The sequence below is a fragment of the Aotus nancymaae genome, unplaced genomic scaffold, assembly GCF_030222135.1.
Source record: "Aotus nancymaae isolate 86718 unplaced genomic scaffold, 86718_ANA_hifiasm-v0.15.2.pri h1tg000020l, whole genome shotgun sequence".
Classification (NCBI taxonomy): domain Eukaryota; kingdom Metazoa; phylum Chordata; class Mammalia; order Primates; family Aotidae; genus Aotus; species Aotus nancymaae.
Genome location: NW_026988432.1, coordinates 45,536,933 through 45,560,683, shown reverse-complemented (window position 1 = coordinate 45,560,683; position 23,751 = coordinate 45,536,933). Strand labels below are relative to the sequence as shown.

At 36.1% G+C, this 23,751-nt stretch overlaps 1 protein-coding gene across 1 annotated transcript in view; it reads left to right on the top strand.

The window, feature by feature from the left end:
- Window positions 1–23,275, top strand: part of DSG4 (desmoglein 4) — a 36,067-nt gene extending 12,792 nt beyond the window's left edge. Inside the window, exons 6-16 of the mRNA XM_012447212.3 lie at window positions 953–1,119; window positions 1,374–1,508; window positions 2,390–2,575; window positions 7,163–7,434; window positions 8,769–8,908; window positions 11,290–11,508; window positions 13,828–14,124; window positions 17,103–17,242; window positions 17,393–17,456; window positions 19,306–19,514; window positions 21,183–23,275. Coding sequence (XP_012302635.2) covers window positions 953–1,119; window positions 1,374–1,508; window positions 2,390–2,575; window positions 7,163–7,434; window positions 8,769–8,908; window positions 11,290–11,508; window positions 13,828–14,124; window positions 17,103–17,242; window positions 17,393–17,456; window positions 19,306–19,514; window positions 21,183–21,950 — 2,597 coding nt within the window. The 3' untranslated portion in view covers window positions 21,951–23,275. The remainder of the gene's footprint in view (window positions 1–952; window positions 1,120–1,373; window positions 1,509–2,389; window positions 2,576–7,162; window positions 7,435–8,768; window positions 8,909–11,289; window positions 11,509–13,827; window positions 14,125–17,102; window positions 17,243–17,392; window positions 17,457–19,305; window positions 19,515–21,182) is intronic.
- Window positions 23,276–23,751: the final 476 nt, after the last annotated feature.

The following is a 23,751-nucleotide window of genomic DNA, read 5'->3' as shown; positions in this document are numbered from 1 at the left end:
AATCCCCTAATGTCCCTCTCCCTTTCAAATCTATGTCGCCCATATGCCTCTAAACAAATTTTGGGGGAAATAATAGGAAAACTAAATTTCAGGAGAAAAGGCAGATAAACACAAAATGTGTTTTTGAACTAGGATGATCCTCCAATAGAGAGGCAAAGAGGTTTTGCCTAAGAGAGGCAACACAGAGAGAGAGAGACTCCGAAGTCCATCTTTGCTTCCTCATCAACACACCTCAGGACAACGCTGGTGAAGGAAAAGATGGTGAAACCCAAAGCCAAGTCCCCCTGCCTAGGAAGCAAAAGAACATCAGGGACCCAACAATTCTGAACAATCTGTCCTATAGACTGATATCCCTGGGGATTGGCCTAGGATACCGTTCTTTCTACCTATGAGTATAGAACTTCTTATATTGCTATGGGCAAGTCCTCTTTCCAATAATTGTATATTTGTGACTGTTTGGTAAAATGCTATCTTCCGATGCAACCAAGAGTAATTATCTGCTTTCTGGATAAGTGGCAATTAAGAATATAGGTGTTCAATAAATAATTACAATGTTACATTTAATTAAACCGTAATCTTAAGCACTTTAAAATAATCTCGCAAGGCCATGGCAAATAAATAAAACAGATAAAAATCTGTTTATTCAGTTTTCTGATGAAGAATCTTTTGAACTTCTTTTTCTTACTTTAAAGAGAACTATGTTTTGCTACTAATTTAGTATTTAATCATTTAAAGAGTGCAAGTACTTTTAAAACAATAAAGCGTTTTATAAAGCAAATCACAACCATTTTTATTATGAATGGTAGAGCTGAAAGTTATGGTACTATATTCCTTTAGAAAACTCAAACAGAGAGAATTCAGGAAAGGCCGACCACTCTGTCTTCCTATGCCTAATGATTTGTTGAATTTACTCCAGAGTCCCAACCATTCTCTACCCCATTTCTATTTCTAGATGCACTGGTAGTAAAGTTAAGTGCCACAGATGCAGACGAAGAAAATCATCTGAATTCTAAAATTGCCTACAAGATCGTCTCTCAGGAGCCTGCAGGTGCACCCATGTTCATTCTGAACAGGTACACTGGAGAAGTCCGCACGATGTCCAGTTTCTTGGACAGAGAGGTAAAGCATTCTGTGAATGAATAAGAAATAAAAAATTCAATTCTGAGAAGACAAAGATAAAATAATCCATGTGTACCCTTACTCCAATATAAAGGAGGGAAGGAAAATAATCCATTTTTAATAAAAATTAAAAGCTCAATTATATAAATTTCATTTGATATGTAAATAAAAGAGAAGAAAAATAATAGCATGAAGGCGTTGGATTCTATTCAAGACAAGACCTAAGTCTTATATTCTTTTTCATCTTGATTAAGCAACACAGTATGTACAACCTAGTTGTGAGAGGCTCAGATCGGGATGGAGCTGCGGATGGACTGTCTTCTGAGTGTGACTGTAGAATCAAGGTTTTAGATGTCAACGATAATTTCCCCACCTTAGAGAAAACTTCAGTAAGTTTGTATTCTTATAATCCTTTTTCATAAGTGTCAATAATCAATTTGCTTTCATGCTGGCTCTTGAGCCTGGTTCTGTCCTATGTATGGACATACTCAACTATGTTGTAGAAACTTTGGAATTTCTTATGTATACTAATATACCTTTAAACTGTATGTTTGTCTTTGACTCACTACTCCAAACAAGCCTTCTTTATGAAAGCAACAAACTATCTACTCTGTATTCTCTATTTACAGAAACACAGAAATCTATTTATCTAACTCTGGAAATAACATAGCACATTAATGTTTTTGCATATGCCTCATGATTTGCTGAATAAATTCTGCTAGAGTCCCAAGCATTCTCAACTTCTATTTTCATCTCTAAGCATAAAGAAGCATAAAATCCAAACTAGCAGGGCCAAATCCGGCTCCATGTCTGTTTTGGTTTTAAAAAAGAAAACGTATTATTGGGGCACAGCTGTCCTCATGCCTTTGCATGTTGTCTGTGGGAGCTTTGTGCTTCGTGCTGCAACAGCAGAGATGAGGGGTTGCAACACCAATTCTCTGGCCCACAATATCTAATATATTTACTATTTACAGAAAAAAAAAATCTGATCCCCTATTTAAAGGAAAAGAGTAAAGAAAATTTGCAATAAGCAAAAAAAGAAAGAAACAAAATGCCAGTTTGAGACCTTGATTTTACATATAGCACATAAATGTCAGTCTTATTATCTTATACATTTTATTCTTATTTTTCTGATTGGACAATGGCATTTAATAAGGCAAAAATCATTGACATAGTTTGTTGTTAGTATTTTAAATAATAATTATTTCTGCTTAAGTACGTTTCTTCTTTTGAAAATTCGTTGACTACAAAATTGATCTCTACATTTTAGTACTCAGCAAGTATTGAAGAGAATTGCTTAAGTCCAGAACTGATAAGATTACAAGCAATTGATCTTGATGAAGAAGGCACTGATAATTGGTTGGCAAAATATTTAATTCTCTCCGGAAATGATGGGAATTGGTTCAATATTCAAACAGACCCAGAAACCAATGAAGGCATTTTGAAGGTTGTCAAGGTACAGTATAAGGATCTGCAATATTTTCTTCCAAAGAAGTTTTAAGTGATCTTAGAGACAGAATCTACCTTCAAAAAAAGTACTTCATAACTTTGAATTTTGCTTATATCAAGGGCCCTAAGTAACTGCTGTGTCAGTCTGAGTCGTTCAGCTAGCAAAACAAAATTAATTACCAAGAAAAATAAGAAAGCTATTTTGTTCTGACAGTGCCCAATATTTAGTTGTGAAGATAAGGCAAGCATCCCCAAATTAGATGATGCATGGGAATTCACAATATAATAAATAGTACAAATGTCATGACATAAAACATAATTAATTGCCAAGGGAGTGAAATTTGAAATAATGAATGAGATAAAAAATGGTGAGATCCTTCTGAGTTAGATTTGTCTGAAAAGAATAAAGTTTAAGCAAGATGTTACAGTTAAGATTGCTAATGTGGGTAATAAAATAAACACACAGAGTAAGAAAACATGAAGCACGGTCAGGGCATGGAGAGCAACCCCGTGGGGCTGCAGTGTAGCATTCAAGTAGGGAAGTAATGAGAAGTGAGATCAGAGAAGTCAAGCTGGAATCGATCCACAGAAAACCTTGAACACTGAAACACAGGGTCTGATTTTTTTTCTAGAGATTAATTTTTCTTAAATAACTTACTTTTAATTCACAGACAATGATAAAACTGAAAAATTTATAATTAGAAACAAATAAAACCACAAACTAGTAAGATTCAGATTAACATTAATGTAATATGGAAATTGTTACTTTTTATCAAAGGAAATTGCTGCTATTAACATAAACAACACATATAGCTAGGAAATATATATTAGGACATATACATACACACATATTTTTAGTTTGCTATACAGTGTGATTATGGAATTTACAGTGTGATTATTCAGTTCTGTTACTACTTTTCTCCATCCAAGTGCATAAGGATGTTTCTGTGTTGCTATAAAGGAATAGCTGAGACTCAATAATTTATAAAGAAAAGAGGATCAATTGAATCACCATTTTGCAGGTGGTACAGGAAGCGGTGGCTCATGCCTGTAATCTCAGCACTTTGGGAGGCCAAGGTGGCAGATCACTTGAGGCCAGGAGTTCAAGACCAGCCTGGACAACAGGGTGAAACCACATCTCTACTGGAAGATGGATGTGGGACAGGCACCTGTAATCCCAGTTACTCAGGAGGACTGAGGCATGAAAATCACTTGAACCCAAACCTAGGAGGCAGAGGTTGCAGTGAGCTGAGATTGTACCACTGTACTCCAGCCTGGGCAACAGAGTGAGACTGTCTCAAAAAAAAAAAAAAAAAAAGATTTATTGAGAATTACTATGTGTTAAGGATGTGAAGGTGAATAAGATATGGTTCCTGTTCTCAAGGAACTTACAGTTTAACAAAAGAATGATCTCAGAAAAATGAAAATATCTTTGTCAATAACAACTTCTTTTTGGTATTTATTAAGTATATATGAAAATACAAGCAATATAAATACGTATGTGTATATATATATACATTGATTATTTCAACACTGAGGAAAAATGCTACCCAATTGTAATTCTAACCAAAAAAAAAATTGATTCTCTATTTTTATAATAATTCTACATTTATTAAGCAATTACTAAACACCAACTATTCTGTTTTAAAGTATATCCAGAGGGTTCACATGTATTATCTCATTTAATCCTTACAACTCTGGGATTTAAATATAGTCTTTTTTTTTTTTTTTTTTTGAGATAGTCTCACTCTGTCACCCAGGCTGGAGTGCAGTTGTGTGATCATTGCAAACTCCTCCTCCTGGGTTCAAGCGATTTCCATGCCTCAGCCTCCTGAGTAGCTGTGATTACAGTTGTGCACCACCACACCCAGCTGATGTTTGTATTTTTAGCAGAGACAGGGTTTCACCATTGTTGGCTAGGCTGGTCTCAAACTCCTGAGCCCAAGTGATCTGCCCACCTCAGCCTCCCAAAGTGCTGGGATTATGAGCATGAGCCACCGCACCCAGCCAGTAATTCCATTTTTAGAGAAAGTGAAACAAAATCAAAGAGGACAAATAGCCAGTCTCAGTTTACCCAGACAGCAAATGTCAGAGACAAGATCCAGCCAGAACTCTCTAGTCCCAAAGTCATATTTAACTGCCAACTTCATGTCTCACTGTGTAATTGGGAGCCAGTAAAACCGATTTTAGGAAAGGACTAGCACCCTGAGATTTTCCCTCCAAGTCCGTTCACCACTAAACTCTCCTTCCCAACTACGTGTGCCCTGCTTCTCTCTTCCAGAAACATTTGTACCAGAAAATGAGCCTTCCTGGAGAGCAGAACACACACACTTGGGCAGATATGTGACCATTTCTTCACTCCCCTGCTGTAAAAAAACTACTATCACATCCTCCTTTTCAATGGAGACTTTTAAGTTCTCCCTCTTTCATACTTAGTACTAAAATGGATCGATGTCCCCACTGGAATTAGCAGTGTTATATTAAATTAGAACAAAAACTTGAATGTGAAAATCTAAGCTTAGCTTCTATACTACAATTTACAGAAGCCAAAAGTCTGCCAGAAGCTAAATCCATTTCTGGGTTATCTTCATCCTGAGCCCTTCCAGAGCCTCACTCTAGATCACTGCAGGTCACGCCCCCACCCACTCTAACACATGCCTGTGTACCTTGTTAGGTGGTTATTCTTCATTGGTTTCTTAAACTGCAGACTGTTTCCCCAGACTTGCCCTTTACTCTATGAAGAGACTCCAAGGTAAACCATCGTTTCCACTGTTCTTTACAATCCCTGACCTCTGGACACAATCAGAAAATCCTGACTAAAGTGTTCCACTTGCAAATAATGAGTGAATCACTTTCTGCCTTTACTCTATTTGGCTTTCCCTCCTAGAGGAAAGATTGACTCCAGACCAATTCTTGTTCCTAGATTATGTGGAGATCTTTAATTTATATAACTTTAGACACATATTAGTATATTTTCATGACACTCTGTTCAATGGGAAGAGAACTATTAATACACAAACAAAAGTGTGTTTGTGTATATACATAAGAAAAGCACAAAAGATTTCTCCACTAGAGTAGAGGTTCTCAGGCCGGGCACTTCTCAGAGGTCTTCATGCCTGTAATCCCAGCACTTTGGGAGGCCGAGGCAGGTGGATCACCTGAGGTCAGGAGTTTGAGACCAGCATGGCCAACAGGCAAAACCTTCATCTCTACTAAAAATACAAAAGTTAGCTGGGTGTGATGGCACATGCCTATAGTCCCAACTACTTGGGAGGCTGAGGCAGGAGAATCACTTGAACCTGGGAGGCAGAGGTTGCAGTGAGCTGAGATTGCACCACTGCACTCCAGCCTGGGTGACAGAGCGAGACCTGTCTCCAAAAAAAAAGAAAGAATAAAGTTCTCAGTTTTCCATATTTGAAGATAGCATGGAATTCTATTAAATAAAAAATGATTTGTAGAAGAGAGATCTCCTCTAGTTGAAAATTGATTTTTGAGTACATAATTTATATTCAGTTCTGTGCTAAGTATCATGTGGACCAGTGGACTAGGTATTATGTGGATCTGTGAACAGATGTGCAAAAGGAATCAAAATCCCAGACCTCAAGGGTTTTAGCTGAAATTCAAGTGTGGCATGCTGAGCCATCTCCAAAGAAGAACCCAAGTAAATTACTGTGAATGTTTTTCTTATCAACTCTTTGAAAAAATGTAACTCTAAAACCTAAGGAAACATTCATGATGTCAGGGAGTTTCCCTGAGAAGCAGCGATTTATCTGAGTCCTGTTGATGGAAAGTCTTGCTGATACCTTGACTTCTGCTGTTGGAAATGCATTGTTAGTGATGCTTACCTCAGCTTCCAGAACACTTCTAAGCAGACATTGCTCAGCAATTCTTTTTGGGCAACTACTTTTTCACTTGTGACTTTTCATGTCACCACATCAATCATTCTGGATCAAAAGATTCTATTTTTTATCCAGGATACCCACTTCAAAGGTAACTTTTCTCTGGGCATGGCATTTACTTATTTGAATATGCCCCATAAAGGAGTCTTCCTGTCCACCAGACCCAGCGACTATAATCATCATAAATTCTTTAGAAGTTGTTTACATCATTAAAAAAAATTACTTCTTCAGTGACATCATATATATTAGTGCCTTTATTCTGCTGATTATACTTTCAAAAGATTCTCAGATGTTCTATATAAGAAATGTGGGTACTATTTATTCATTCAATAGTGTAAACATTTTTATATTATTCTAAAGTTTTTTTCATAAACACCTCATTTGGAAAATATTGTTTTTCATTTCAGCATTTTTGTATAAAAAGTCCAAAACCCAAAATTTGATTCCAATTTAAAATCACAGTCTTAAATGATCTACATAGCTGATTATGCTGAAAGATAAACAGAATAACATATCTAAGATACCTAAGGCAGAAATAAGTTAAAGCTTTTTCAATTCAAAATCTAAATAGCATATCTCCTGGACTTTATTCTAGTGTGTGGTTCACTTTATGTGGTTCACTTTACCATGGCTTCTTACATTATCAAAAGAGAGTTCTTTGCTGTTTCAGAGTTTTTTATTTTCTTTTATTTCAGATGCTGGATTATGAACAAGCACCTACTATTCAGCTTGGTATCGGAGTTAAAAACCAAGCTGATTTTCACTACTCCGTTGCTTCTCAATTCCGAATGCATTCAACCCCTGTGAGAATTCAGGTTATTAATGTGAGAGAAGGACCCACATTTCATCCAAGTTCTATGGCTTTTAGTGTGCGGGAAGGAATAAAAGGAAGTTCCTTATTGAATTACGTGCTTGGCACATATACAGCCATAGATTTGGACACAGGAAACCCTGCAAAAAACGTCAGGTACGGCAAGTATTTTCTTCACGTTCTATGCTTCTATCCAGTGTTAATTCATGTAGTATGTGCTAGTATATTTGGGTTGCAATACTTTTGGAGTGTTTTTTCTTTTATTATTCCTGTGATTTAGAAGACTATTAGAGCATTTGAAATCTTAGAATTTTAACAGTGTTGTAGCGGCTCCAATAATGTAAGGCCTCCAACTGGCTATAGAGGTAATTGTGTCCAGCAAGCAATTGTAAGATCAAAGCCACCCAAATTACTCCATGAGTTTCCTTGATCTTTTGTGGCCAGTTTATACTGCCCTGGACCTGGGCCGATTAAGCCATATTGTAGACAATAAGACACCATAAATGTTGAGTCACCGCTTGTTTTCTTAAACCTGTGTTATCTATGGCTTTGAGGCTAATTTCAATCCTCTGCTTAATATAAGAGAAAAAGCATAATGGTAGAAGCTAAAAACAGTGTTTTAAAAATTTGACAGGCATAAATAGAAGTCAGGAGAGGAGAAATAAAAAGGTAGTATTAAGGGCACTAGGTACATAAATTATATGTGAATTAGAACTGTGTAAAATATTCTAGAAATAACTACAATGAAGTACACAGGTCTTCTCTATATCCTGCCCTTCTCTATCTCCTTTTCTTCCTCCCAATATTCTTGCAGTAAACAAAGTCTACTGACTAATAAACTACTTTGATGTTCACAGTTTTAATTATTAAATCAGTTAACAAATTGACAGACTCAAAAAAAACCTGTGAAGTCAGCCAGAATAGGATGTACATAAAAGCAGTTAAGATAAAGCAACTGGAGACTTGAAATTGTGCCTGGTAGAGACCCCATCTTCTTCCAGTGAGGTCAAGAACTTTAAGTCTATTATCTGTAACAAGATCCAGATAGACACACTGAAGAGAGGATACCACAAGCCCCCAACAGGCCATCAGTGAGGTGCTCTGAAATCAACATGGCTGAAAAGCCACAGAAAAATCCTAAGTATACCACACTTGAAAATAAATAAGCAATATTTGTTTCTGAAAATGAATAAAGGATGTTTTATGTTGCTATGATTTAATAAATAGAACTAAAATGAACTCATACATTTTATTAACAATTATACTAAGAGCTAGAAGAGTAAGAATGATGAAATTTTAAAACTTACAGACCTGTATATTAATGTATTTATCATTAGATTTGTATTGATATCTATGCATTTTATAAAAGACAATCATCACTGTAAAACATACAAATACAATATTTAAGTTTACCACATTGTAGCTCTTATGTGATTTGAGGTACTAACTTTCACAAAAGCATAATAATGATTTTTTTAATTTAAAAACAGATATATCATAGGGCATGATGCAGGCAGCTGGTTAAAAGTTGATTCAAGAACTGGTGAGATACAATTTTCCAGGGAATTTGATAAGAAGTCAAAATATATTATCAATGGGATATACACAGCAGAGATCCTGGCTATAGATGGTAAGAAAATTTATTTTTAATATTTTAAGAAAATTAGTACTATTATATTAAATATTATGTTATTCTAATGCTGATATTTGAGTGCTCAAACATTTTTAATGGTGTATGCAAGACTTACAGAAAGTTCTAAACACTTTAAATCAAGAATTGAAGTCAATTAAAATCTTAAACTTAAGCCATAGTTTATTTTACCTACTTCCAAAAATGAGCTGTACATGGCTTACAGCATAAAAGTTAATATAATTTAGTTTCTGTTTATGACTTTGTCTCTTGAGTATGGCTAATCTCACTTGTAGGGTATGTTGGGAATGTTTACTTAAAGTAAGGGCTACATGCTATACCAAGTTCATTTGGGGATCACTTTCTGGGGAGACAGTGTCTCCAAGAATATAATTATTTTAGAGCCATTAAAACTGAACTACAATGAGAAGCTTGTGTGAGTGTTGCTTGATTAGACACATTTCCATAGTAAGATGCTATGGACCAAGAAAGCACAAGTTATTCCAAATGTAAGATTCATGTTAAAAGTCATAAATGCAGATGCACTGACTTAACTTGTAAGTGAGCCACTTCTCAAATGGGAAAATCTATTAAGCAGTCCTCTTGCTGAGTAGCAACAGGATTTGTTTATTTATCAATAGTTAATGACTCTGTGAAGCAGTGCCTAGGAAACCAGCTGCTATAGAACAAAGCAAGAGAGAAAGGTCAGAAATCTGAAAGAAGGGGAAAGACACATGTCAAAGACACATGTCCAAGATACATGCCTAATGTAAGATAGATACTGTAGGTTTGCATTGAGTTTATATCCAATCTTTCCAGTAGCAAAACGAAAAGAAAGAAGCAGCATAAAATTCAAAAAGAAATCATGAGAAAACCAAACCAACTATCGTCCATACAACCTGGGCTTCATCCTGTGGCGGGTAACTTTTAATGCCTGGGTCAGTTTCATAAATAACGTTGTCTTATTTATTATCAGTATTCTGGAAGATCTATTTTGAAAATGCATTCAAACCATGTTGATTGCACCCTATGTTTGCATACTGGTCATATGTGAAAATCTTCAAATGCTAGAATAAAGAATTAGTTGTTCCAAGCAAATAAAGAGAGAGAAAGTGCTATCAAAATGTACCAAGAGAAACCCAAAAACAAAGCTGGTTGTTTATTCACCTAAGCAGAGTGTCTGCAGTGGCACAGAGCTATCTGGATGGTTGGAATGTTTGCTTCAGCACCCACCATCATCAGGTGAAGAGACAGACGTCTATGAATAGCAAACTTTCTTGGGGAGCGAACGCTATAAGCAATAGTTTGAGCTTTGATTGCCAATCACAAGGTAATAGAAGAGCTACCAAAGATCAAAGAATGACAAATAAAATGATCTGTGGAATGCTCTGATGCCTCTCTAATGAGAAACTAAGTGAAATCAATTCTTTCATCTAAGAAGTCCAATGCTGAATAGGGTATATAAACATATTATACAAAATTCCATAGACTATGGATAGGTTCTCAGTTTATGTCATTCAGTTACCTCAATGGCTACTACTTAGGCACACAGAAAACATCTGTAAAAGGAATTTATTGTTTTCTCAGAAAAGAACCTAGTAAGGTACCCCAGAGATGATAGTGTTCTATTTTAAAAGTGAGAAAGCTGAGATTCTTTGTAAGTTAAAAACAAGCAAAAAAATTCTTTATTTATTGTAACAGAACATAGAGTAGAGAAGTGAACTAAAAAGTCCCTGGATTCCTAATCTTTGGTCTTCAGCCATTTCTAATAAATTATACTATTCATAAACTTGTATCAAGTGGATTAGGGAAAAATCTAATAGACTTATACTTGTTTTAGAAAATGCCATTTCAGAAAGAAATAGCCTGTAACAGATGCAATTAAAATAAATAGTGAAAACAGAAGAAAAACACAACAAGTATTTAATTTCAACTGTGGCTATTTCCACAAACACCGGACTCAGTGAGCATCCTGAACAGACATCCATAACTGATCTGCGGGTCTAATTTATGGGAACAGGGTAAGACTAGAAAGCAGTAAACCTTCTCTGAGGAAGAACATTTAATTTTGTGCCTTAGGATATATAGGAATTAGCAAAATGAGATGAGGATGGAAAAGATTTTAGGAAGAGTGTAAAGAATGTGCCAGAGTCCAGAGTAAAAAAGAAACTTGTTTAAAGAACTCAAAAGCAGTAGTGTGGCTGGAAGGTAGTGCACAAAGGCAAGGGTGACTTCAGGTGGTTGAAGCAGGCAGGAACATGTCAAGCCTCCCAAGTCACTTATATGTTTCCTACAAGCCCCGTGGCATCATCAGGGAATATGAGAAAGAGTTTTCTCCCTGAGACCATTTACCTCAACACCTGTGACTCTTACTCTTTCAGATGGCTCTGGAAAAACAGCTACAGGAACCATATGTATTGAGGTTCCTGATGTCAACGATTACTGTCCAGACATTACTCCTGAAAGAAGAACCATCTGCATTGACTCTCCATCGGTCCTTATCTCTGTTAATGAACATTCTTATGGGTCTCCTTTTACTTTCTGTGTCGTTGATCAGCCACCAGGAACAGCTGACATGTGGGATGTCAGATCAACAAATGGTAAGTGAAATGTAAGCTTGCTTTTTGGACTTTAAGTCCAAAAGCAAAACAATTACCAAAAAATTTGTCAAGTCACTTAATAATATATTCTACCTCTGTTTCCACAATTCTTGCCATATTAACATTAAATGAAAAAAAGTCTTTCATGTACACACAGGATATTTGATAAAATTTTGAACTGAAATAAGAGTCAAAATGTTTCATCAATATTTCAGTTACAAATAGTAGTAGATAAATACAGTTTAACTATCATTTTTGAGTAAGTCGGGAACTAAACCCATATTTATTCAGTTTAAAATAAACAGAATCTTTGACAAACTCATAAATTAAAAATGTCACAATTCCCTATTCTGAATAAATTCAGGCAAATCATATAAATGTCTCTGAAACTCATATATCCCTTTTATACATTTAAACATTTACTACTCACTTAGGAGCACATAAGATCAATTAAATTGTTTTTAACAAGAACTATGAGTTCAGAATTATTTCTAAGGGTAAAAATTTAAATCCAAATTGCTCAATATTAAAAGAATAGTTAAACAAACTATATATAGTACATATTATTAAGATGTGCTAATATATAGCCATTAAAATTAGAACTATGCAAAGTATATAGATACAAAAGAAAGCATAAACCAAAGAAAGTAAAGTGAAAAACAGATCACAAAGTCTATATATATGTATCTTGACTTTAGCTACATGTAATTGAATGCTGGACATCAATAAAAATTAAGAATAAGTTTCAGATAACATAACATTTTATCTACCTTGGGTTCTTTTTCCTAAAATGGTAAGTGCATAATGAAAAAGAAAATGCTATGAGAGGATCCCATTTGGGTTAAGAAAGCTCCTTAATCTCATATTCATTTGGGGCCACAGGAAAAACCTCATGGTTTTCCATGAGGCTAGTCGGTGGCCATCAGACTACAGAGCCCAGGGTGAGAGGAAATACTTCCCACCTCTTTGAGGCCACGAAGACCCTCCATTTACAGAATGGAGAAACCCTAAAATAAGATGGGAAAAGACTTGGTCAAAGTAAGAAATTAGGCCATTTGTTTTTACCATCAAACCTTTAGCTGTTTTCAACAAAACCACTTTAGTATTTTTTAAAGTTAATCACATTAAAGCAATTCCATTAATATCAAGACAACTCTGAATTCACCTTCTCCTATAAAGCTCAATATCCCACTCATAAATAATAATTGCTAACCACTTTTTTCCTCATTCAGATCCTAGATATTATGCTTATACCCATAAGAAAAACTGTTCTGTGTGGAGGTATAATATTATAGATATTATAAGTTTGTCAATAAAAAAGATAACTGCACTAGAGATAATATTCCTAGAGACCTGTTTCAATGCTGATGTTTTAGACCAGAATGAACTTCACTGAGTGTGCTGTGACATTGCCTTATCTCATTTTTACCTTGTGCACAGGCTAGATTTTGGTAGATGACATAGCTGGCTTGTCATCTAGCTAAGGGTAATAAGCCATCATAATAAAAAATATTGTGTGCTATGGATCATTCAGTTACTATTCATGGTTTAGCTGTAAATTTAATCATCTCTTAACCTTCCTTGGATTAATAAATAAATTCCAACCAATATTTTATGCAATACTTTTATAAAAATTTGTAGGCAATGATAGCACAAAGAAATAGGAGAATTTGAATTTGAATTGAATAATTTTAAATGAAAGAGCAACAATTTTGAATAAGATATATATCACAGTCCTAAGGAGGGTATTGTGTAAACTGTAATCCTAAATAGAAGACTTCCAGTATTTTCTTTCAGCTCAATACTATTTATTCACTGGACAAATATTTATTTGTATATTATACATGCATATTATATGCCAATTACTGTTGCTCTGGAGAGATGCAACAAGATCCTTCCTGCATTGCAGAAGTAGCAATCGAACAGTAAGCAATACTTATTAAGGCCAGGCACGGTGACTCAAGCCTGTAATCCCAGAACTCTAAGAGGTCATGGCAGGTGGATCACTAGATCCCAGGAGTTAGAGACCAGACTGGGAAATATGGCAAAACCCTGTCTCTATGAAAAAAAAAAAAAAAATTAGCCAGGCATGATGGGATATGCCTGTAGTCCCAGCTTCTCAGGAGACTGAGGTGGGAGAATCGCCTAAACCTGGGAAGTCGAAGTTACAGTGAGTCATATTCCTGCCACTGAACCAAGACATTTCAAGAAAGCATGAAAAATCAAGTATTTTAAGTAAGGGTTGGGTATTATGGAGAGTTAACCACCCCTTCCCCAAGGAATTTCCATTTATTTTCTGTTTCCTCTCTTCCATTTCAGCTACCTCAGCAATCCTTATGGCTAAGCAGTTTTTATCTCCAGAATCTTACCAAATCCCAATCCTAGTGAAGGACAGCTATAACAGAGCATGTGAATCAGCACAGATCGTGCAGTTACGTGCCTGCGATTGCGATGACAACCACATGTGCCTGGACTCTAGTACTGTGGGCATCTACACAGAGGACATAACTGGTGACACGTATGGGCCTATCACTGAAGACCAAGCTGGAGTTTCAAATGTTGGTCTCGGACCAGCAGGGATGGGCATGATGGTTCTGGGCATCCTGCTACTGCTTTGTAAGTACTCAATTAAATCCTTCTTTTCAATAGTTCTTCAAAATAGGACTGTAAAGAGGCTTGCTGGGACAGTTAGGTTCATGTAGCCATTTCTTTTTGGTATCTCTAGCAATTTTTGAGTGTTTTAGAAATAAACAGTGGGAATGACAAGGATATGTGCTTAATCCACATGATATCTGAGAAAGCCTAGGGTGAGTGTGAGTCCTAAAGGTGATAAACACGTGCAAATCACTAAGTATATTACATAAAAGCACAAAATAAATCCCATCATGGAAATTTCCTTAAAATGCTTTGAAAGTAGAGAGGCGCAAGCAATTAAGTCGAAGTTGGAAAGTTGGGGCAATCTTTTTGGAAAAGTAGATTTTGAGGTGGGCCCTGAAAGCTGAGGATTTTTTTTAAAGGAGGACGGTATCTGGGAATTTTGAAAGATAATCAAAGGCAAAGGAACAACACGTATAAAAGGGGGCATGATATGGAAGGGCATAGCACACCCAGGAAGCAGAGATGCTAAAAGGGAGGCATATTCATGATGCACCAAGAGTTCTGGACTCCAGTCCTGTGGCACAGAAGAGTCGATGAGAGCTTGTGAGCACAGGTGGAAGCAGGCAAAACAGACTAGAACAGAGAATTAGTCTCTGGGCTCTGGGTGAGTGCATGAACTAAGCCTATGGTCACAGAAATGGCAAGATCCCAAAACAAAAATTTCCAAGAAAGGGCCCTCCTTTGCCCATAGTATATTTTTAAACATATAGATCCTCAGAGGAAAGATACTTCATACATTTTAGGTTGCCCTTGCAATACTTAGGTTTCATGGGGATCAAAAGCTGGGTTGTAAAATTAAAGAGAGTTACACTTGTCAAACTGTATTGTTATAATGTTTTCAGGGATGAGCACTAATTAACACATAATCATTTCAAGGCATAAAAAAATAACAACTGACTTTTGGGCAGGATTTCTTTCTTGAAATAATCTGTGACCTTTCAAAGCTATGCAAAGATCATGAGTGATTCTCACAATGATATTAGACATATTTTCCCAGAACACAACTCTACAGCAATTGAGTAGTAGTGTCAGGTAAGCTTTGAGTTAGTGGTTCTCAACCCCAGCTGCACATAAGAATCAGTTAAAGATCTTTAAAAACTACTCATGCTTGGGTCATACTCAAGATGAGACCAAGCATAAGCATGTTCAAGCCCTTTGGTGAGACTAATGTGCAGTTCAAGGTTAAAAACCCAGTGCCAGCTGCATTTCCAGAAGGTTAGCACTAAGAATTTCAAGACTTTTCCTGACCCAGTCAAAGAAAGCATGAGAGCTGTTCAACTGATTGATTGTGGAACAGGAGAGGAATACGCCTATGGACACTTGTTTTCAATGAAGAAGCCCATGGTCTATTTTAGGAGATGGGGGTAGTGTGATGGTAGTGGGAGGGATCTGAGCCCAAACCTATGTTCCCAAAGGCCCTCAGATTGATATTTTTGATGTTAACTTCTAATGCGATTATATATACGGTAATTGTACTGGGTATGTGCTAAAAATACTTCATTTCATTTATTAGTACCTTTGTTAGAGTTCATGCCTGCAATGGTACATGACCCAGCTCACATTTAAATTCACAGAAATATAGAATAGGTGGAACCATGGCCTAGGGGCTACCAACTCTAGTTTTAGTCCTTTTCCAGAAAACTCTCTGGAAATGTGTAACTTGACCTTTCACTGTTCATAGCGCAAATGGCAAAATTGCCAGTTTAATTGTTGTAATAAGATTAAAGCTGATTTTGCAGCTTTTATATTCTCTTCTTTTTTTATCTTTTTCTAATTTTTAATTTTTGTAGGCACATAATAGGTGTGTGTATTTATGGGGTACATGATTGATACAGGCATGCAATGTGAAATAATCACATCCTGGAGAATGGGGCATCCATCCCCTCAAGGTTTTATCCTTCTGTTCTTTTTCTTTTATTAACCCACTCAATAAAACACATGCTGTGCTAGAGAATTAGGAAAGTATGAAAAGCAACTAGAGTGGGCCAAAAGAACTAAACAGAGTATTCTAGAATCTTAGAAAACTTAAGCAGTATCAATATTTATGGATTAAAATATAGAATTGAGGTGATTATTAGGGTAAAAAATAGGAAATTTCCTCTTAGAAGAAACAATTGGATAGCTAACAATTTTTGGTAGCTTTAATTTTTCATTATTTTTTTAGACAAAGTCTTAAAATAATTATAAATATCTCCATTAAATTTAGTGAGTATTATTTGATGTCCATTTTAAGTGTAACTGTAATAATGATTGAAGATAGGTCATATCTCCAGGTCCTATAGCTGAATCCTGTATTCAGTCCTCTTAATAACATATATTGATGATGTGTTTAACTTACATGTGTGTGTATTGTGTCTGTCTAGTGTTTATATGCGTTTCTATATGAATATGCAAATACATATCCACAGAAATGTTCTCAGTGTACACATATACAAATGCATGTACCCACACATAAATGTGTGCACATGAAGCTGTACGTACTTATGCATGTGTATACATATGTACACAGAGGCTTACAAATACATATACACAGACAGTTGTATACGTGTACATATACATATATCAATATGCTGTATGTACATGGGACACTGGAAAACAGGAAACTATTTGAAGCCTGGATCTGCCCCAACCAGCTCAGGAGTCTTAGACTAAAGACTGGACCTTAATTTCCTAATCTGTCAGTAAAGAATTTCAATTACCTGATCTCAAACTCCTTGCCATCTAGCTCTAAAGTTCTACGTGATTTGGTGGTGTTGTACTTATAAACTTGGATATGTATACTCAATCCTCCAAAGGAAAAAAAATACTTTCTTACATACATTTGTATTTTTTTGTTCTAAATATAATGTCACCAAATGCCCCCGAAAATGATTCATTCAGTGACTTCCTAAACTGAGCAATTTGTGTTAACTACTCATTATCACTTTCTTGGGCAGTGGCTCCACTCTTGCTGCTCCTGTGTTGCTGCAAACGGAGACAGCCAGAAGGCCTGGGGACAAGGTTTGCTCCTGTGCCTGAGGGCGGAGAAGGAGTGATGCAGTCTTGGGGAATTGAAGGGGCCCATCCCGAGGACAGGGTGAGTAGGCTGTCGCTTTCCAGAGAAGTGTAGAGTTTCAATGGAAATTGAACATGTCTTAACAATTACATGCTGCACAAAAAATGAACAGATGTCAATTTTTAAATGTTTGACATAAAGTATTTGTTTTTAAAATCTTTGTCTTTTTAGGATGTGTCAAATATATGTGCACCCATGACAGCCTCAAATACCCAGGATCGTATGGATTCCTCTGGTCAGTAGACACCAAAATCTGTTTGTCTTTTTAAATTTTTCAAAACTTTTCAACCAGACAAACTTCACGTAAAAGTACCTTATGGAAAAGTCTGTCAATCTCTTTGCGTGACAGTATAATCAGAAGGCATGGGACCTGTTTGAAGTAGCCACTTTATTTTTCTATCTGAAACTACAGGCAGTGAAGTATGACCCAGCAGCTAAAACAGCAAACTCTGGAAGCAAAATGCTTGGGTTTGATTCCCAGCTCTGCCACTTGCTTAAGGGTTGCATATCTTTTATTCGAAATGCGTAGGACCATGAAACTTTTTGTGTCCTGGTGATCAAAAAGTTGCAGACTTAGGAGCATTTTGGATTCTTGATTATTGGATTTGGGACACTCAACCTGTAGTAATAAGTCCTTAGTCAAGATATTTAAGTGCACTGGGCCTCAGTTTCCCTGTCTTTGAAATTGAGCTTATGATAATACCTACTTTAAAGTGTTGCTGTGAGGAGTAAATGAGTAGTTATGTATGTGTGTAAATATATACATATTATAGGTAATACATAATACATACATATATTGTATAGAGTATTTTATTATATATAACATACATGTATATGTGTTATGTTATACATACACATGTTTTATATATACATGTATATGTTATAATATATACACACATACACATGTATGTTATATATAATAAAATACTCTATACAATATATGTATTATGCACACGTACACACTCATACATGTGTGTCTATACACATATGTATGAGTGTGTATATGTGCATATATCAGAAAATATACATTAGAATAGTACCTAGCGCAGAGTACATGCTACTGTAGTAATTATTTATAGGCTTTTTTAAAAAAAGAGCTAAAGAAAATGCAGTAAATAAGAGTACATTTACTGCCTTTTTATATATATTTTATTATATATAACATACATATACGTGTTATATATAATAAAATAATCTATACAATATATGTTTGTATTATGCACATATACACACACATATGTGTATATATATACACACATATATGAGTATGTACACATATATATGAGCGTGTATATGTGCATATATCACAAAATATACATTAGAATAGTACCTAGCACAGAGTACCTGCTACTGTAGTAATTATTTATAAGCTTTTTTTAAAAAAGAACTAAAGAAAAGGCAGTAAATGTACTCTAATAATACACTGAATAACTTTTCTTAAATTCAGTCAAGCTCTTGCCTCAAGAGAGTGTCTTAAACTCTCCTATTTTACCAGCCCCATGCTCATCTAAGAATACTGAACACTATCTGGCAATGATTGCACCAAATAGAGAGGGTGCTTAATTCTGCAGTGGACGTGAGCTTTCTCTGATGGTTCCTTAGTATCCCAAGCTTGACCCTTTGCATGCAAAGAAGTTCTGTGACTGAACATCCCCGTGAGCCCAGCTCCATCCTGTTCCAGGGTGAAGGAGGACTGAGCTCAGTTTCTGCAATCACGCCACTGGCCTTGCTTTGGAGGGCTCCTGGGTGGGTCAAGCCTGCAGCAGCCACGGCGGGAACAGGCGCCTACTTGCAGCTCCTCTTGGCAAGTTCTACACTTTAAGCTAGGGCGAAGTCTGTGCAAACATGAGAAAGCCACGTCCCACCGCTGACTCCCTCTGTGTCATTAATTTACTTTTTTTTTTTTTTTTTTCGGTCAACAAGCCTGGAGATTATGGGTGTAACTCGTAACACTCGTTGTCAGCTTTCCAGCGCCTACGCTTTGCTGGGTGGTGGTGGCACCCCGGCTAGCAGCGGCCGCATTTTAGGTGGATGCGCGCTGCGGGCAACTTGAGCGCTGTTACAACATCGCCCTCCCTTTTCAGAAATCTACACAAACACTTATGCAGCCGGGGGTACGGTGGAAGGGGCTGTATCAGGAGTGGAACTCAACACAGGGCTGGGGACAGCTGCTGGCCTCGTCGCTGGAGGGACCGCAGGGGCCACGAGGAAGAGGAGTTTTACCGTGGGAACCCTGAGGGACTACGCTGACTCCGACGTCAACATGGCTTTCTTGGACAGCTACTTCTCGGAGGTAACGCTCTCACAGCTACACACAAAATCGTCTTGAGACTGAATAATAATAATAGTAAAATACTCACAATGGCAGTAGGCCTTTTCTGAAATATAATGTTATTCTCAACCCTATCCCAAACCTGAATAAAAAATATTTCACTACTCCTTAAAACACAAAATGCTAATTTGCAGCAGGATTTCATTTTCAACTGCCATAGTGCATCTTAGTACTGTGAACAAGGCCACACCCCTCATCATTCTCCACTTCCCTTTTCCATTTTTCTGTCTTCTGTTTCCTTGATTCCCATACCACAAGCAAAGCAGGAAAATGCTCATGAAGGAGAAAAAAATGTGCATTTATGACCTCGCTTTTTGATGTCCTTCATGTTCTCCTGGAGCCTCCAACAGAAAAAAGAAAATAAAAAGACAGAATTGGGAACAAAAGGACTTAAAACTCAGGAACACAGCATCACCACAACATGTGCTAGATTAGGACCTAGAAGATAGGTCTCCCATTCTCAGTCCAGTGACTTATCCACTAACTTCCATACACTAAGAAAAGGGGTCCAGCAATAGCACTGCTAGGCGTATATCCAAAAGAAAGGAAATCAGTATATCAAAGAAATACATGCACCCCCATGTTTATTGCAGCACTAGTCATGTAGCCAATACATATAATCAACCTGTGTCCATCAGGGGATTAATGGACTTTTAAAATGTGATGCAGATACACAATGGAATATTATTCAGCCGTAAAAAATGAAATTTTGTCATTTGCAACAGCATGGATGGAACTGGAGGACATTACGTTAAGTGAAATAAGCCAGGCACAGAAAGACTAACTTGACATGTTCTCACTCATTTGTGAAAGCTAGAAGGAAAAACCGAACTCTTGGAGATAGAGAGTAGAATGATGGTTACTTAAGGCTGACAAGGATAGTAGAGAGGGAAAACAAAGTGGGGATGGTTAATAGTTACAAAAATACTGTTAGATGGGATGAATAAGGTCTAGTATTTGGTAGCACAACAAGAAGACTATAGTTAACAATAATTTGTTATACATTTTAAAAGAACAAAAATAGTAGAACTGTAATGTTCCTGAAACAAAGATATAATAAATGCTTGAAGTGATAGATACCCCAATGATGCTGATTTTATCATTACGCATTGTATACCTGTATCAACACATCCCATGCTCCATAAATATATGAAACTATTATGTATCTATAAAAAAAAGATTATAGGTATAGCAGCATTCAAAAAAAAAAAAAAAGCCCCATAGACATTGAGTTGGCCTAATAGGGTAGCATAAAGAATAAGTAAATCCTCTTTTGAATTCCTATTTGGTAAGTTTACTTGGCTTAAATAGCAGTCCATTTTATCTCATATTCAGTTAACCTGCTTTATTCCCCATCTGATGATACATGTATTTCACCATTATTCTTTACAAAAAAAAAAAAAATGCTAAAGATGTTGCAATTGTAAACTATATCTCAAAATTGGTAGTTAAAAATACTATCACAGAATGTGCATTAATAGTATCAATTATTTTAATAAGTGATTGATACCATTATTCAGTTTATTCCATGGCTTCCCTCAGAAGTCTCGCTGAGGGATTGCTGTTATTCTCCCTTGAATATTTTAGGGAAAAAGAAATGTCTAATTCTGCATTTTCTTTTAATTTTAGAAAGCATATGCTTATGCAGATGAAGATGAAGGTCGACCGGCCAATGACTGCTTGCTCATTTATGACCACGAGGGAGTAGGGTCTCCCGTGGGCTCTATTGGTTGTTGCAGTTGGATTGTGGATGACTTAGATGAAAGCTGCATGGAAACTTTAGATCCAAAATTTAGGACTCTTGCTGAAATCTGCTTAGACACAGAAATTGAACCATTTCCGTCACACCAGGCCTGTATACCGATCAGTACTGACCTCCCTTTGCTCGGACCTAATTACTTTGTTAGTGAATCTTCAGGATTGACTCCCTCAGAGGCTGAATTCCAAGAAGAAATGGCAGCATCTGAACCCGTGATTCATGGGGATATTATTGTGACTGAGACTTACGGTGCTGCTGATCAATGTGTGCAACCCACTACAATCATTTTTGATCCTCAGCTTGCACCCAATGTTGTAGTAACAGAAACATTAATGGCACCTGTCTATGATATTCAAGGGAATATCTGTGTACCTGCTGAGTTAGCAGATTACAACAACATAGTCTATGCTGAGAGAGTACTGGCTAGTCCTGGTGTGCCTGACATGAGCAATATTAGCACGACCGATGGTTGTATGGGACCTATGATGAGTGGCGGTGTTTTAGTAGGGCCAGAAATTCAAGTGATGCAAATGATGAGTCCAGACATTCCCATAAGCCAAACCGTTGGTTCCACATCCCCAATGACACCTCGACACAGAGTTACACGATACAGTAACATACATTACACCCAACAGTAAGTGCTTTATGGTCAGAATTCTATATGGGAACCTTGCACTTTGCAATCACCAATACATCCACCAAAGATATATAAGGTACCATATATATTAATAGTCAATAAATATTCACATATTCTAAGGTCAATGCCATTATCTGGTTATAACATTTTGAGGGTGAATATTGCTAAGCACTTTAGATAAGCCTTTTTTTAATTCTTTCAGATTTTAAATAATGTGTCAGAAATTGTGCAGAAAATGTATCGCATCCTTTGATACTGTCTAATGAATAGCACATAACTCATCTCGTAAACCCTATGGGTCCTGAGGCCTGTAGCACCGATCTTACAAACCAAGATGCCTTGTTCTTGGAAGTTGCAAAAGAAGGCTTGTCTACATCCACCAGCCATACTATTTAGAGAAATATTTATATTAAAATGTTTAGTTGAAAAATTGAATGAAATGTACATTTCTGAAAGGAAATTGAAAAGGAATGTAGAGTATCTGTCAATATCTTCAGATGTCTGAAGTCATTTGTCTCTTCAAAAGATTTTTCAAGATAATGCTCTGTTAAGCAATAGGGCATGCTTAAATTAATTTTAAAAAAGAGTTTGCAAACTGAAAGCATCACTGGAAATAGTTCATCAAAGAAAAAATATATTTTTATTGAACTTTATTGATTTATATGATTAGCTGTAAATTAATGTAGAATAGCAAAACAAAATTATGACAATCCTAAAGTAGAAAGAGTTATTAGGGGAAAAATTAGAGTTTTTTCCACTTACAGGGAATTTTTTTCCTACTATTGTCAATTATGTCAGAAAAATACATGAAATATGGCTTAATCAATTTCATTGATCTGAATCATAAAGCTTTCAATTGGCAACCAGATATTCTCCAAAAGCACTCTGTTATTATTCATATATTCAACAATATTTACTTAAAAGCAACTAAGTGTTGAGTGCTAGTCTTGGCTCTGTGAATATACAGGTGAAGAAGACAGACATGGTTTCTGCCTTCATAGAGCTTCTGTTCATTTCTAGGCTTAAAATAAAACTCTAGGATATGTCTTTAAGTTCCTAACAAGAATAATTAACAAACTATTTAAGTCCATTACCAACTTGTGTTCCTCTTTGCAACACTACTGTTTATGTTGAATAAATAAAATGGAAACACACACATAGTTTGCTTACTTTTAGGAGGAATAAAGCTGACTTGAGAAAAAGACACTCTAGGAAGGTAATTTTATTTAATTCTGTAAAATATGTATACAGCAGCAGTTATAATGTGACTGAGAAATAATGTAAATGAAATAAACTTATTTTCAAGGCTTAATCCTTTTGAAAGGAGATCATTGTAGGGCTTCTTGCCTATCTTTTGTTCCTTTATGAGTAAAACTATTATAGAATTTGAGGCATCTCATATAACCTCTTACCCAGTTCTCTAATTTTCTAGACAAGGAATCTAGAAATAAAGTTTAAATGATCAGAACCAGCTAGTTGTGGTACAAAGCCTCGAACCTATTGTTTAGACACCCTAGCCCGTATGCTTTTTTATGCTGTAACTTCATCAGATATAAAGAGGATCCAAATTGGCCTGCTGCATAATATTTGCTATTCTCTAATTGGAAGAAAAATTATCTCTCAAAAAATTAAGTTTTATGATGTGCAAGCACAGAGCAGCTCAAACATTGTAATGCTAGAAGGTTATTTACATATTTCCTAATATTTTCCAAATTATATGTACTGCCAGCGACTACATCCATTTCTTACTTTAGAAAATTTTACTACTCTAAAATTCATGAACTCCATGGGGTAGCTAAGGA